The sequence below is a fragment of the Physeter macrocephalus genome, chromosome 17, assembly GCF_002837175.3.
Source record: "Physeter macrocephalus isolate SW-GA chromosome 17, ASM283717v5, whole genome shotgun sequence".
Taxonomy (NCBI): Eukaryota; Metazoa; Chordata; class Mammalia; order Artiodactyla; family Physeteridae; genus Physeter; species Physeter macrocephalus.
In genome coordinates this window covers 42,503,035-42,520,615 of record NC_041230.1, presented here as the reverse complement: position 1 = coordinate 42,520,615, position 17,581 = coordinate 42,503,035, and the positions used below count along the sequence as shown (strand labels likewise).

The following is a 17,581-nucleotide window of genomic DNA, read 5'->3' as shown; positions in this document are numbered from 1 at the left end:
ATGTTCTTGGATTGGAAGAATCAACATTGTGAAAATGACTGTACTACCCAAAGCAATCTACAGATTCAATGCAATCCTTATCAAACTACCACTGGCATTTTTCACAGAAGTAGAACAAAAAATTACAATTTGTATGGAAACACAAAAGACCCTTAATAGCCAAAGCAATCTTGAGAAAGAAAAACGAAGCTGGAGGATTCAGGCTCCCAGACTTCAGACTATACTACAAAGCTACAGTAATCAAGGAAGTAAGGTACTGGCACAAAACCAGAAATATAGATCAATGGAACAGGATAGAAAGCCCAAAGACAAACGCATGCACATATAGCCACCTTATTTTTGATAAAGGAGGCAAGAATATACAATGGAGAAGACAGCCTCTTCAATAAGTGGTGCTGGGAAAACTGGACAGCTACATGTAAAAGAATGAAATCAGAACACTCCCTAACACCATACACAAAAATAAACTCAAAATGGATGAAAGAGCTAAATGTAAGGCCAGACACTATAAAACTCGTAGAGGAAAACATAGGCAGAACACTCTATGACATAAATCACAGCACGATCCTTTTGGACCCTCCTCCTAGAGAGATGGAAATAAAAACAATCATAAACAAATGGGACCTAATGAAACGTAAAAGCTTTTGCACAGCAAAGGAAAACATAAACAAGACGAAAAGACAACCCTCAGAATGGGAGAAAATATTTGCAAATGAAGCAACTGGCAAAGGATTAATCTCCAAAATTTACAAGCTGCTCATTAAGCTCAATATCAAAAAAACAAACAACCCAATCCCAAAATGGGCAGAAGACCTAAACAGACATTTCTCCAGAGAAGATATATAGATTGCCAACAAACACACGAAAGGATGCTCAACATCACTAATCATCAGAGAAATGCAAATTAAATCTACAATGAGGTATCACCTCCCAGCAGTCAGAATGGCCATCATCAAAAAATCTACAAACAATAAATCCTGGAGATGGTGTGGAGAAAAGGGAACCCTCTTGCACTGCTGGTGGGAATGTAAATTGATACAGCCACTATGGAGAACAGTATGGAGGTTCCTTAAAAAATGGAAGCAACCTAAGTGTCCATCAACAAATGAATGGATAAAGAAGATGTGGCACATATATACAGTAGAATATTACTCAGCCATAAAAAGAAACGAAATTGAGTTATTTCTAGTGAGGTGGACAGACCTAAAGTCTGTCACAGAGAGTGAAGTAAGTGAGAAAGAGAAAAACAAATACTGTATGCTAACACATATATATGGAATCAAAAAAAAAAAGGTTCTGAAGAACCCAGGGGGAGGACAGGAATAAAGATGCAGATGTAGAGAATGGACTTGAGGACACGAGGAGGGGGAAGGGTAACCTGGGACAAAGTGAGAGAGTGGCATGGACATATATACACTACCAAATGTAAAAGAGATAGCTAGTGGAAAGCAGCCACATAGCACAGGGAGATCAGCTCGGTGCTTTGTGACCACCTAAAGGGTGGTATAGGGACGGTGGGAGTGAGAGGCAGGAGGGAGGAGATATGGGGATATATGTATATGTATAGCTGATTTACTTTGTTATAAAGCAGAAACTAACAGACTATTGTAAAGCAATTATACTCCAATAAAGGTATTTCAAAAAATGGGAAGAATACCTGAATAGATGTTTTTCCAAAGAAGACATGCAGATGGCCAACAGGCACATGAAAAGATGCTCAACATCTCTAATCATTAGGGAAATTCAAATCAAAACCACAATGAGATATCACCTCACACCTGTCAGAATGGTTATCATTAAAGAAGAACACAAATAACAAATGTTGGAAAGGATGTGAAGAAAAGGGAACCTTCAAATACTGTTGGTGGGAACATAAATTGGTGCAGCCACTGCAAAAAACAGTATGGAGGTTTCTCAAGAAATTAACAATAGAACTATCATATGACCCAGCAATTCCATTCCTGGATATATATAGGAAAAAAACCCCATTAATTTGAAAAGATACATGCACTCCAATGTTCATAGCAGCATTATTTATAATTGACAAGATATGGAAGCAACCTAAGTGTCCGTCAACAGATGAGTGGATAAAGAAGATGAGGTATGTATGTACAATGGAATATTACTCAGCCATAGAAAAAGAAGGAAATTTTGCCATTTGCAATAACATGGATGGACTTGGAGAATATTATGCTACATGAAATAAGTCACACAGAGAAAGACAAATACTGTATGACATCACATATGTGGAATGTAAAGAATACAACAAACTAGTGAATATAACGAAAAAGAAACAGACTCACAGATGTACAGAACAAATTAGTGGTTACCAGTGGGGAGAGGGAAGAGGGGAGGGGCAATATTGGGGTAGGGGATTAAGAGGTAGAAACTATTATGTTATAAAATAAGAATAAAAAATAACAAAAATAAGAAACTTACAAAATAAGCTAAAATGATATATTGTACAACATGGAAAATATAGCTAATATTTTATAGTAACTATAAATGGAGTATAACCTTTAAAATTGTGAATCACTATATTATACACCTGTAACTTACACAATAATGTACATCAACTACACTCCAATAAAAAATAAGTAATATAGAAAAAGAATTTGTGTAACTTTGGAATAATTATTTGTTCCTTGAATACTTGGAAAAACTTGCCTTTGTCTATCAGAACTAGTGTTTTATTATAGAAAGACTTGAAGCTATTTATTCAATTTCTTCAGTGATTAAAAGACCATTTGGATTTTTTTTAAACATCTTTATTGGAGTATAATTGCTTTACAATGGTGTGTTAGTTTCTGCTTTATAACAAAGTGAATCAGCTATACATATACATATATCTCCATATCTCTTCCCTCTTACATCTCCCTCCCTCCCACCCTCCGTATCCCACCCCTCTAGGTGGTCACAAAGCACCAAGCTGATCTCCCTGTGCTATGCAGTTGCTTCCCACTAGCTATCGGTTTTACATTTGGTAGTGTATATATGTCCATGCCACTTGGGATAAAGATGCAGACCTACTAGAGAATGGACTTGAGGACACGGGGAGGGGGAAGGGTAAGCTGGGATTTCTTTTATTTTTTTTTAAGTAGTTCTGATAAGTTGTATTTTTCTAAGATTTTATTCATTTTATCCAATTTTTCAAATTTTTGCCATAAAGTTACTCATGAAAATTTCATCTTTTTAATATCTGCTGCAACTGTAGTTATATCATTTGTGTATTCTTAGTAATAGTTGTGTCTTTTTTTTTCTTTATCAGTCTTGCCTGAATTTGTTAATTTTATTAATAGTCTCTTCAAATAGTCAACTCCTGGCTTTGTTGATTCTTTCTATTTTATTTAATTTTCTCTTTCATTAGTTTCTGGTCATATATTCAATATTTCCTTCTGTCTATTTTCTTTGGCTATATTTATTTATTTACTTGCCCAACTTTTATAGCTGTGAATGTTCAACTCAATTTTCAGCCTCCTTTCTTTTGTAACATAAGCATCTAAAGTAGGGCTTGTCAATGGTAGCACTATCAATATTTTGAATGGATAATTCTTTGTTGTTGGGTGCTGTCCTGTGTATTGAAAAATACTTAGTAGCATCTCTGGCCTCTACCCACTAGATGCCAGTAGCTCTCCCTGGTTATGATGATGCTGATGCCAATAATAATAATAATAATAATAATAATAATAATAATAATAATAATGTCTCCAGACATTGCCAAATGTCCCCTGGGGGGCAAAATTGCCTTCAGTTGGGAACCACTGATTTAAGACTACAGATTTTCATTTAAGTCCACTTTAGCTCCTGCTGGGAAAACTGGACAGCTACATGTAAAACAACGAAATTAGAACATTCTCTAACACCATACTCAAAAATAAACTCAAAATGGATCAAAGACCTAAATGTAAGGCCAGACACTGTAAAACTCTTAGAAGAAAACATAGGCAGGACACACCATCTGACATAAATCACAGCAATATCTTTTTGCACTCACCTCCTAGAATAACGAAAATAAAAACAAAAGTAAACAAATGGGAGCTTATTAAACTTAAAAGCTTCTGCACAGCAAAGGAAACCATAAACGAAATGAAAAGACAACCCACAGAATGGGAGAAAATATTTGACAACAAAGTGACCAACAAGGGATTAATCTCCAAAATATACAAACAGCTCATGCTGTTTGTATGTCAAAAAAACAAACAATCCACTCAAAAAATGGGCAGGAGACCTAAATAGACATTTCTCCAAAGAAGACATACAGATGGCCAAAAAAAGCACATGAAAAGATGCTCAACATCACTAAGTATTAGAGAAATGCAAATCAAAACTACAATGAGGTATCATCTCACACCAGTCAGAATGGTCATCATCAAAAAGTCTACAAACAATAAATGCTGGAGACGGTGTGGAGGAAAGGGAACCCTCCTACACTGTTGGTGGGAATGTAAATTGGTACAACCACTATGGAGAACAGTATGGAGGTTCCTTAAAAAACTAAAAATAGAACTACTGAACTTCCCTGGTGTACAGTGGTTAAGAATCCGCCTGCCAATGCAGGGGACACGGGTTCAAGCCCTGGTCAGCGAAGATCCCACATGCCACGGAGCAACTAAGCCCTGTGCACCACAACTACTGAGCCTGTGCTCTAGAGCCCGTGAGCCACAAATGCTGAGCCCACGTGCCACAACTACTGAAGTCTGCACACCTAAAGCCCACGCTCCACAACAAGAGAAGCCACCGCAATGAGAAGCCCGCACACCGCAACAAAGAGCAGCCGCTGCTCGCCGCAACTAGAGAAAGCCTGTGTGCAGCAATGAAGACCCAACACAGCCAAAAATAAATAAAATAAATAAATAAATTTATTTTTTAAAAAAGTATATGCCAATAGAGGATTATAAAATTACCAAATAAATTCATAATTTAAAATAAATAAATAAAAATAGAACTACTATATGATACAGCAGTATATATATGCTGTATATATATATACAGTGGCATATATATATATGCCACTCCTAGGCATATATCTGGAGAAAACTGTATTTCGAAAAGATACATGCACCCCAATGTTCATTGCAGCACTACTTACAATAGCCAAGACATGGAAGCAACCTAAATATCCATCTACAGAGGAATGGATAAAGAAGATGTGGTACATATATACAATGGAATATTACTCAGCCATAAAAAAGAACAAAATAATGCCATTTGCAACAATATGGATGGACCCAGAGATTATCATACTAAGTGAAGTCAGACAGAGAGACATATCATATGATATCACTCATATGTGGAATCTAACTTTAAAAAATGATACAAATGAACTCATTTACAAACCAGAAACAGACTTACAGATATTGAAACCAAACTTGTGGTTACCAAAGGGGAAGCATGGGGTTGGGGGGAGTGATAAACCAGGAGCTTGGGATTAACATACAGAAACTAGTATACATAAGATAGATAACCAACAAGGACCTGCTGTATGGCACAGGGAATTCTACTCAATATTTTGTGATAGCCTATATGAGAAAAGAATCTGAAAAAGAATGAAAATATGTATACGTATAACTGAATCACTTTGCTGTATACCTGAAACTAACACAACATTGTAAATCAACTATAATCCAATAAAATTTTTTTAAAAGTCCACTTCAGCTTCATTACCACTGATTTTTTTCATTGTCATTCAATCTTAAGTATTTCCTAATTTTCATTGTGATTTGTTTCACCCATAGGTTATTCAGAAGTGTATTTTAAAATGTCTATGTTCTTCTTTACTTGTTTGTTTTTAAATATATGTTATTGATTTCTAACATAACAGATTTGTTGAGATTTGCTTTAAGCCCTAGTATATGGTAATTTTTCAAAAGTGTTCCATAGGGTTGGAAGAGTTTTTTCTTAATGGGGTGTTCTACATATATTATATGGAGCCTGTTAATTGTGTCCGAATTGTCTGTAGGAGAGCTATCCAACAGAACTTTCTACAGTGACTGACATGGCCTGTATCTGTGCTGTTCAATACAACAGCCACAAGCCACACGTGGTTACTGGGCACTTAAAATGTGGCTAGTGTGACTAAGGAGCTACATTTTTAATTTAAAAAGTTTTTAAAAAATTTAAATAGCTACATGAGGTTTGGCGGCTACTACATGCGGCAACGTAAGCTATATAGTCTTCCTGATTTTCTGTCTGCTCCAGAGAGTGTTATTAAAGATAGGGGATTTGATTTGCTTTATGTATTTTGAAGTTATGTTTTGAGATGTATGAAGTTTAGGATTATTATATCTTTCTGGTGAACTGACCTAGTAACCTTCTTGACCTCTGGTAATGCTTTTTTGTTTTAAAGTCCATTTTTGGTTACCAGGGGGGAAAGGTGGGGGAGGGATAAACTGGGAGACTGGGATTGACATATACGTACTACTATATAGAAAACAGATAACTAATAAGGACCTACTGTATAGCACAGGGAACTCTACGCAGTACTTGTAATAACCTATATGGGAAAAGAATCTAAAAAAGAGTATATATATATATATATATATATATATATATATATATATATATATATATAACTGATTCACTTTGCTGAACAGCAGAAAATAACACATTGTAAATCAACTATACACTGATAAAAATTAAAAAAAAAGAAGTCTATATTAACTGATGTTTCATAGCTTCCTCAGAACTCCCTCCATTATATGCCTGTTCTATCTTTTCCCATCCTTTTATATTACTGTATCCTTATTTTTCAGGTATCTCTTTTTAAAATAATTGTGAGTAAAATCCAGAAGTACAATCATTTTCTTAGTTTTATTTACAGTGATTTCAATTACCGATACATTTGGATTTATCATCTTATTTTGTAATTTTTATTTATTTATTTCTGTGTATCTTTTCCATGTCACTCCTTCCCCTAATTTTTTATTTATTTTGGAGTGACTATATTTTTCCCCTTCACTTTTTTTCTTCTTCTAGTAATAAAATACTTTTACTTCTTTTCTTTACTTAAATTTATGTTTAAAGCTTACCTTTTCCCTCTTCTGGAACAACTCAAAGACCTAAAATCTTTCATTTCTCCCCTTCCATACTATATAGTATTTCAGTCCTATATTAATATTTTACATTATTATTTTATGTAGTTAATGGTATTTTAATACCTTCTTGCATCTCAGACATATGTCTGGGATAATTAACCTTCTTCCTTAAGTATACCCAGTAGAAGTGCCTTTAATGAGCCTGCTCCCCCTTTGATAATGACCTGCTCTTCTGTTGATAATGACCTCTTGCAGTTCTGTTAGTCTAAGGACTACCGTTTCCGTTGACTCTGGTCCATGGTAGCTCATGTCACTCTCTCTTACTCACTTATTTTAAACCCTTCCATGGCTTTTCACTACATTTTGAAAAAAAATCAAACTCCTCAGCATGGCCTACAACACCGGACCCGACCTGGCCCTGCAGAATTTTCCAGTCATATTGCTACCATTTCCCTGACTCATGGGCTTCTGATACCATGACGTTTTTACTCTTCAAGTGTTTATTCACATATTTACTGATTTAATTTTTTTAAATTAAAGACTGTTATGCGCTGCATCGGTCCCCTTTGAAATACTATGTTGAAGTTCTAACCCCCAGTACTTCTGCACTACTGCTCAGTGAATATTCTTAAGGTCAACTTCCCCTCAACCCTCAGCCAGACATGACTCAGAAGAGCAGGTCACATAACACCTTGAGTTGGTAAGGGAGGCCACAGAGGTTCTGGTTAAGACTCTCATCCCTTGTCCCTTCAGGCCTCTGCTACCTTTCTTAATCTCATCTAGACTAATCCTTTAGGTGTGCTGTCTACTTCCTGCCCGCATCAGCTTATGGTGATTTGTTACAGCAGCAACAGGAAACTAATACAGGTGAGGGGGATAGCCCCTGTTTGCACTGGATTCATTCTTTGGGCTGTTAAACTGTCATTCTGGCTCAAGTACAAGCAGGGGGAGAGTTAGGGAAGAAGGGGGGCAGGAGGGGCATAAGAACTTAACTTGGCACTTTGCCTGAGGCTAGCTGTGGCCAATTCTGTTTCCTCTTTTGACACTTTTTGCTTCCTCATCAGAACTGCTTTCCCTCTAGACCCCAGGCTCCACGCTCGCTTTTGTCTCTTATCCAAACTTCTCTGGGAGGTGGAAAAAAAAATACAACTGCAGAAGCTTGAAGGATTCTGAGAGGTGCAGGGCCTGGGGGGAAGACAGAGGGATATTTACTGAAGGGACAGAAGCTCCAGCTAGCAAGAGACACCTGCGGCCCTCAGACCCCGTGAGGCCTCTCTATGTCCTGAAATCGCTTCTGACTGATCTCAGGAGATGTTTCCAAGCCACCTCTGGGATTCTGCTTCTCAAATAGGTCCTGTATTAGCATTACAGGGGTGCCAATCCACTCAATTTCCTCAATAAAGGAATGGCCGTAACACCTGACACTTACTGAGCATTTATTATGTGACACACAGATCCAAGAGCTCTGCAGAAGGGGCTGAGACAATCCTCACCACATCCATATGTGGGAGATGCCGTTATACTCACCCTCATTTCAGACAAGGAAGCCGAGGCTCAGGGACCCTCAGCCATCCACCAAGGTCACATGGAGCAGGTGGCTGAGTAGAAGGCTGCCTTAGAGGCTAGGCTCTTAGCACACTGAGCAGCCCTGGAAGGCTGGGGTGCAAGGATGCCCAGTGCCTGACCCATGGGATTCAATAAAATTATTTTTTTTTTGAAAGGAAAATAAAGAACCATGTTTTATTTTCCCCCTAAACATTTTTGTTTTCTTGACTGGGCCCTTGGGCAAAGCAGGGGCCGGTCCTTGATCATGGGTCTCGGCTTACCTGGCTGCAGGGAGGAGTGGTGGGGAAGACAGAGGGCACTCTGGGCCTGGCCCTCCTGACCACACACGGACTGTGGCCTTTGAGGGCCTGGCTTCAGCCTTGATGAATGTGGCCTGGTACAGGAAAGGAATTTTCTAACCTTCAGAAGGAAAAGGGGCTGAGTCCATCATGTTGGTGTCTAAGGACCCTATGGTTCCAACACTTCAGGATCCCAGGGAGTGCTTCACTTAGCAGCACTTGGTGGGAAGGAACGGAGAAGAAGGGACCCTTTGAGACCTGAAAACAGCCACCAAGTTCAGATTTTTCTTTCATGTGTCATCTCAAAGACACATGCACTTTATAAACATTTAGTGCTCACAGCACGTCTTTTCGGTTTCTGCACTATCCCCATTTAACAGGTAAGTAAACCAGGGCACGGGGTCATGTGTTTAGGACAGAGCTGGGATTCTAACCAGCCATGTCTGATTCCACAGCCCAGGACCTCAACTACCACTGACACCATGTCTTTAAAAAGTTCCACTTTCAAAGCAAGAGAAATTGAGGGGTGATGAAGAGACAGACACAAGCATCCAGGCGATAAGGACCCTCCACCCCACTTCCAGCCCTTCCACCCTCCTCTTCCAGTCATAATATTGGACAACTGATGCTCATCACAGAAAAATCAGTGTGAGAACAACACATGTTCCTTTGCTGTCAGGCTGGGCTCCCTTAGGCTCTTGTATTTGGTTTATTTATAATCTGATTTGGAAGCAAAAAGGCAAAGCTGTCCTTGGGGACCATGCGGCCCACACGCTCCAAGTTCTAACAACGCCTCAGCTTGCAGCTCTGAGTCTGGGCACAGACGCCAGCTGAGCCAGCATCTGCTTGGTTCTCTCTGGTCTCTTAAAAGCAAAGCCTGGTTTCAGTGTCGGCTTCCCTGTGCTCCCCTTTCACATAGATGCCATAAAGCATCGTGCTCTTATCCGGCTAAGCAGTTAGGCCGAAGGAAGGGCACGTTTCTGCAGTGCTGCTGTGTCGGCAGCCGTGCCCAGCCCTGATATGTCCTCCCAGCTTCCTCATTACTTGCGTACGTGTGAGCGCATGGACTGTTATCTATCAAACTCAGTCTAGAACTCTGTCATGCATGTGGACTCGCATGATGAGTGGGTTTCTAAGGCAATGACTGGCTTACGGAGTGCTTACCTAACACGCTTGCCCACTTTACTTCTCTCTTTGTTCTTATGTGTGACATGGGGGCCAACTTGGAACCAAAAATATGCTCAAACAAGAGAGATGCTTTGAATGTCTGAGTCAGAATTCCCTACAAAATCTCACACACACACACACACACACACACGCACGCACACTCATTCCCAAATGCAGACATGCATGTACACATGCAGGTGCACACACACGCTCCCACGTGTGCACGCGCACACACGTGTGATGCATACGCGTTGTGACAGGCAGGAATGTTGAGAGTCTAGGCCTCCTCATATCCTGCCTAATAAAAGAAGAAGAAAACTTCTTTTATGCTTTTGTTTCTTTTACTAGTTGTGAGGCTTAGAAGAATTCTGATTGGAAAAGAAAGGTTCGTGTTGGTATATCTGATAAAAGTGACCTTTAGCCAATGAGTGGTTCATGTTTTTCTGACGGGCTGCACAGACAGAGCCTGTCTAGACAGCAAGTGGCATTTTTTTTTCTCTTCAAGGTGATATTTATGCCTCGAACCTTTCCATTTGGCAGGTGCCAGGAAGCCAACAGAAAAGAATGTTAAACCAGTTACGAAATGACTCTCCTCTCACTACAAACACCAGGGGCAGGGAGAGCAGCTGATTAACTAGAAAATACCTTTTGAGGACTTACTCTGTGCTATCGATTGTGCTGGGCTCTGGGATCCAGAGGCAACAGAACAGATGTGCTCCCTAGTCTCCTGGGGATTAAGCGCCAGCTAGGAAGTTGACCATTAGCCATAGTTGCAAGTGTGATGAGTCACCAAGGAGATAGGCTACTGGTGCCTATGACAGGGGACCTTGGGTAGGGCAGCGTCTCAGTGAAGGCTTCCTGGGGAAGGAGGTTTAAGCTGAAGACTTAGTGAGGCAGCAGGGCTAACTAGGTGAGGAGAGAGGAGAGCATCCAGCAGAGAGAGGGCAGTTAGACAGCAAACCACCAGTGGGCAGGAAAGAGGCCGGCATGGTGGGTAAATAGAAAGAAGTCAGTGTGGTAAGGGGAGAGCAAAGTGAGAAGAAGCTGGAGAGGAATTCAGGGGCAGCACATGCTGAGTCTTGAAGAACACAGTGAGTATTTTGTACTTTATCCCAAGAAGCAAGGGTGTCCTTCAAAGCTGAAAACCAGGGCAGTGACATGCTCATCGCTCGTCTGCTGAGGGGGTGATGGACTGTGGCACAGGAGTGGAGGCAGAGAGCCCAGTCAGGGGCTGTCACAACGGTCCAGGCAGGAGCAATCGGGGCTTCAACTAGGGCAACAACCGTGGAGATGGGAATGAGAGGTTTTTAAAAGGTGGAATAGGTAGAACTTGGTGATGGATTTGATGCGTGGGGTAAGGGAGAGGAGGGAATCTGGATGCCTCCCGGGACAGTGATGTCATTTACTGGGACAGGGGCCCTGTAGGAGAGGCAGGGAGGGGGCAGGGGAGAGCCTGAGACTGGAGTGGGGTACGCTGGACACGAGTCACCTGCGAGACATCCAGGAGGAGACGTCAAGAAGGTGATGCATTTGGAATTCCGAGGGGTCTAGGTGGAGATACGCATTCAGAAGCCTCTGCAACCGGGGCTAAGTGAAGCTGTTGGTGAATGCAACTCCAGGAAGAGCAGACGGGCTAGGACGGAGCCCTGCGTCCTACAACTCCAGCAGAGTCGCTGCTGGCCGAGAGCTGAGAAGTAGTCAGTCAAGGGGACAAGAGGAAAAGCAGGAGAGTATGGTGCCATTCAAGCCATGAAAGGAATGTGTTTCAGGAAGGAGGGGTTGGACAACTGTGCTGAATGCTGCTAAGGCTTATCTTTCTGAAAAAACCTGACTCTGTCACTCTCCTGATTACAAATCTCACCACTGCCTCCAAGAAAGAGTCTAAGTGCCTTGTCATGGAATACCAGGCCTCTCACACACTGCTGCCAACCTACCTGCCCAGACTCGCCTCGCCGGACTGCCCCCCATTGATGAAGTCTGCACTGTGGCTGCACCGATGGGTCCCCTGTGGACACTGAGAGGGGCGTGCCACCTGCCTCTCCCGCATTCCTTCTCCTATATTGCAGTTTTTTGCCTGGAGATCTGCCCCACTCCCACCCCTTCAGTCCATGTGGTTCTGAGGTCATCACTGCAGCGCTTGGTGTGGGGCACACGGCCAGGCCAATGCTAATCAAGAGCTTCGCCCTCCCCTGATGGTGACCGGTGAGGGGAGGGGACAGGAAAGGTGATCAAGATGGTCCCATCAGAGTGCATCTCCTGGAATTTCTGGGACCAAGGCTCACGTTCCTTTCCAGGGGCTCAGAATCCGCATAGACATGGCCGCAGGAGTGCTGGCAGCACTTGGTGACCACGGGAGAAAAGCTGATCCGAGAACGCGGCTAACTCATGACGGAGAGCAGAGCTGAGACAGGGACCCTGGCTCCAGTAACATTGTTTGAGTCCTTGCTTTAAGCCAGGCCAGAAGCCAGAATGAACTTGGACTTTTGAGTTGTGGGAACCAGTGAATGAACTTTGCTTTTCATTTTTTTTTTTTTTTAGAAAAAAAAATTTTTTTTTAATTTATTTATTTGTTTTTTGGCTGCGTTGGGTCATCATTGCTGTGCGCAGGCTTTCTCTAGTTGTGGTGAGCAGGGGCTACTCTTCGTTGCGGTGTGCGGGCTTCTCATTGTGGTGGCTTCTCTTGTTGTGGAGCACGGGCTCTAGGCGCGCAGGCTTCAGTAGTTGTGGCTCGCGGGCTTAGCTGCTCTGTGGCATGTGGGATCTTCCCAGACCAGGGCTCAAACCCGTGTCCGCTGCATTGGCAGGCAGACTCTTAACCACTGCACCATCAGGGAAGTCCCTGCTTTTCATTTTTACTTAGGGTCAGGTTTCTTGTCACTTGCAACAGAATCCATGAACCCGAACTTATATACAGGCTGTTCCTGTTACTGAGAATGTTTCCCTGCTTCTCCATCTGGAGCATTTAACTGTGCCTCTCAGTGAAGGCTTCTCTGACTCCTGTGCGCATTCATTCCCCCGGCATCCCTCAGAGTCTGGCACTATCATGTGTCATGGTTTACACATCTGTTTCCCCAATAGCCTCAGTCCAGCGATCATGTCTTACTCACTTCTGTATCCCTGATAGCTCACCCATTATCTGGTGCATAAGAGTCACTTATCAAATGGTTTCTGAGTGACTCTCTGAATGAATGAATGAACAAATGAAATATAAGCAGAGGCTCAGTATCAAGATATTAGAAGATAAAGAAGAAAGGAAAAAAATGGTTAAATGAGTGCTTAAGCCAATGAAAAATTAAGTGTATCATCTCCAGTACTGGCCAAGAACATTTTCAAAATGTCATCATTTTAATTATGGAAACGGCCTCTCGAAAATAAAAAAATAAATAAAGCATGTCCCTTGCTCCCAGATAGAAAAAACTCATTTAGCTGTGTTCCATCAGAATAACTTCACACAATCTGGTGTTCGAAACTCATTAGGTCAGGTTGGCTGATTTTTCCACAATTATTTTAAATGTTCACCATCTACAGAATTTCATCCCAATCCTGAACAGTCATTGGCACCAGGCTCCATCACTCAGGCCCAGAACCAGCTTCGGTGTTACACTGGGTCATCATCAGATGTTTATGGAAGACATCCAGAGCAAGCCATAGTTACCATGGAAACAGGCACAGGAAAAGAAAGGATGGCTATCATACACAAGATGAGGATTGTGTACAGGAAGCATTGACCAGCCAAGAAATAACATGAGACTTTCTCAGTTAAGAGTGGCCATTCAAAATTCAGGTGTTGAAAACTGAGCTGTCCAAACATCCAATAAGGAAATATGCACAAGCTCATTCATCCTGGCCAACAACATGGTTTTTGACCCACATAAAACTGTTACTGAGGCTTGACTGAAATAGGCTGTTCCTAGTTCTTTAAGGGAGTGTTTTCCAAATTAAGTTGGCTTTAGCTTCTAATTGAACAGGAAAGACACTTCTAAACCCAAATATTGTAAAGACAGCTTTTCCCTTCCGGCGCTCACCACATCCCACTATTTTGTACCTAAGTATATATCTATATACATACGTACATATATGGGCCATAATGGAACCCATGAAATATGCAGAAGGTAGAGCTCAGGGCAGCACACATCTCATGAATCATCCTACTCAATCTGTGCTTTGGGTTTGAAATGCTTATTAAGGAAACTCTATGAAGACTATTTTTAGTGATAAATTTCTAACGATCCAACCACTAGATTCAAAATTAGAGCAGGCTTAGGGATATCACTTTGTTAATCTGGTGGCAATTGGGGCTTTCAAAGATGTTTTATCTGCTTTTCCTGTTTGGAAACCTAGGATGGACCATGGCTCTTTGTTCCTTCTGTCAATGATTAGTTGTTGGAAGTGAAAGTATTCATGAAAGACCAGTACTCAGAATACAGGAAACCAAGTGCAAAGCCCGAAGGAGAAAAAAATGAAGAGCAGGGGAGAGCTCTGCAGGATTGCCACACTAGTTGGTACCTTATCTGACTTTCCTCATCATCCACCAGAAAGAACCAGCGAAACTTCACAACCAGGGGGCTGCAGTTGGTGATTGTGATGTAGCGGACCACCTCAGTATCGTTCAGGATACAGCCAAAATCCAGCTCCATGGTCTCAAAGGTGAGGTTGGGGTAATTCACTTCTCCACGCAGGTGCAGGCTATCCACTTGAGGGTGCTCCACATACTTGATTTCTAGAACTTCTTCTGCCACCCAGGTATTCCAATCATTTTTATAGGAAGGGTTGAATTTGACCAGCAGGTCTTTTTCTTCACCGATCTCCAGTTTGATAGGCTACAAACAAGATAATGGGGAATTACCAACCTCTATACTGTGCATTTCCAACCTGATACATGAAATAGGAAAACCAAAGTGTTATATATATATATTTATTTATATTTATATTTATATGCACACACACATACATATACATACAGACACACAGATTAGTAGGAAATACATATATATACACTTTATCCATAACTATGTATCCACACTTTACATAAACAGCTAGTATATCGCTATCGATATCTATATCTACCCATATCTATCTATCTCTATGCACTTACACACATATATATTTTTTAATAGTTGAAAATGAAAGCAAGAAAAATTTGAAGAAAAATGATTTGAAAAAAGAGATGTTGATAAGCGTTGTGAGGTTGTAAGGATTGAGGAGTTGTAAAAGGAAAATCTGCAATGAATAACTATTATGAGATATTCTTAACTGAAAATAAATTAGATTGTAAAATGCTCTTCCTAAATAAGTGGGAAAAGTTCTTTGCTTAAGAAAATTTTAAAAAGGCTTTCTAAAGGACCCCATACATAGTTAAACAGCTAGTATATCGCTATGGATATCTATATCTACCCATATCTATCTATCTCTATGCACTTACACACATATATATTTTTTAATAGTTGAAAATGAAAGCAAGAAAAATTTGAAGAAAAATGATTTGAAAAAAGAGATGTTGATAAGCGTTGTGAGGTTGTAAGGATTGAGGAGTTGTAAAAGGAAAATCTGCAATGAATAACTATTATGAGATATTCTTAACTGAAAATAAATTAGATTGTAAAACGCTCTTCCTAGACAAGTGGGAAAAGTTCTTTGCTTAAGAAAATTTTAAAAAGGCTTTCTAAAGGACCCCATGGTGGCGGGGCTCTGTAGAGGGTGACCCAGAAAGGGATGGATTAGGTAATTTAATTTCTTTTCTAACGTCTCCAATTCTAACTCTTCAGCATAGTGGTATCCACTTTTCGCTGTTTTCTATTCAACTTAAAATGACACTCCAGAGCCCTACAGTTTGTTCGGTAGATTGTGTTTGTTCTTTTCTCTCTTTGATTCAAATCCCCATGTGTTCCTTGATGCCAAGGCCACAGAAAACACCTTCCCATAGAAAGCCTGGCTCTGAGTTGGCTTTTTTAGGAATCGCTTAATCCCCACATTTAATCCGCATGAAAGCCACCTCCTGGTTTTGCAGAAAGTGCCCTGAAGCAGTCAGGAAGAATGCACACAGCAACAAATCTGTTTACAGAGCATTTCCTCTCCACTGAGTTTGAAGGTTCAGGTATTTAACTGTGCACTTCAGTGACACGATCAGATGGTTTCAGTTGATAAAGCCAATCACCCGATTCAAGAGTCAGAGAGAGGGTAATGACTCCTCAGCTGGCTAATCCCCTCTGAAAGGCTTGCTGGCCACTTGGCCCAGGTGGCTTGCCACAATTTAGAAGTCATTCTTGTAGACCATGGTATCTGCAGCACTAGGCATCGCAATGCTTGGGGTTTAAATTTAAATATCTTGGAGATTGACTTAAACATTTTTTCCCCCACAGGAATGACTTTGCTGTTTTGTGGAAATGATACATATCCACAAAATTTTATATTATATACAAAAGCACAAAGAAGAAGTTAGAAATTCATTCAAAACTTCACGAGATATTATTTCTCAGAGTTCACATTTGGTAAAACATTAGTCCAAACATGACAGATAGATAAATAAAATTTTACAAAAATGGAATTAAACTAATTTATTTTAAAAAATCATGTTCGAAATAAAAAAAACTGAAGAAAATTTCTTATACAAGAGATATTAATTGTAAGATCGTGGACTCTGGAGACAGACTGCTTGGGTTCAAAACCTCGCTCTGTCAGTTACTAGCTCTGTGAACTTTGGCAAACTTGCTTGGCCTTCCTAGCCCCCAGTTTCTCCATCTGTAAAACAGGGGCAATAATAGTACCTAACTTTTTTTAAGAGGATGAAATGAGTTAATATATTTGTGATGCGCTCAGAGCAGTGCCTAGCACATAGTGTATGGTATATAAATGCCAATTATTACTACAATCCTTTTATGATCAAGAGAATTGATCAAAAGTGTGGAGAAGGGGCTTCCCTGGTGGCGCAGTGGTTGCGCGTCCGCCTGCCGATGCAGGGGAACCGGGTTCGTGCCCTCACATTTGGTAAAACATTAGTCCAAACATGACAGATAGATAAATAAAATTTTACAAAAATGGAATTAAACTAATTAAACTAATTTATTTTAAAAAATCATGTTCGAAATAAAAAAAACTGAAGAAAATTTCTTATACAAGAGATATTAATTGTAAGATCGTGGACTCTGGAGACAGACTGCTTGGGTTCAAAACCTCGCTCTGTCAGTTACTAGCTCTGTGAACTTTGGCAAACTTGCTTGGCCTTCCTAGCCCCCAGTTTCTCCATCTGTAAAACAGGGGCAATAATAGTACCTAACTTTTTTTTAAGAGGATGAAATGAGTTAATATATTTGTGATGCGCTCAGAGCAGTGCCTAGCACATAGTGTATGGTATATAAATGCCATGGTATATAAATGCACATAGTGTATGGTATATAAATATAGTGTATGGTATATAAATCCTTTTATGATCAAGAGAATCCTTTTATTGATCAAGAGAATTGATCAAAAGTGTGGAGAAGGGGCTTCCCTGGTGGCGCAGTGGTTGCGCGTCCGCCTGCCGATGCAGGGGAACCGGGT

At 40.6% G+C, this 17,581-nt stretch overlaps 1 protein-coding gene across 1 annotated transcript in view; it reads right to left on the bottom strand.

Annotated features, from left to right (window-relative positions):
- Nucleotides 1–17,581, bottom strand: part of LOC129391406 (hydrocephalus-inducing protein homolog) — a 54,674-nt gene that overhangs the window by 25,413 nt on the left and 11,680 nt on the right. Inside the window, exon 3 of the mRNA XM_055078919.1 lies at nt 14,552–14,865. Coding sequence (XP_054934894.1) covers nt 14,552–14,865 — 314 coding nt within the window. The remainder of the gene's footprint in view (nt 1–14,551; nt 14,866–17,581) is intronic.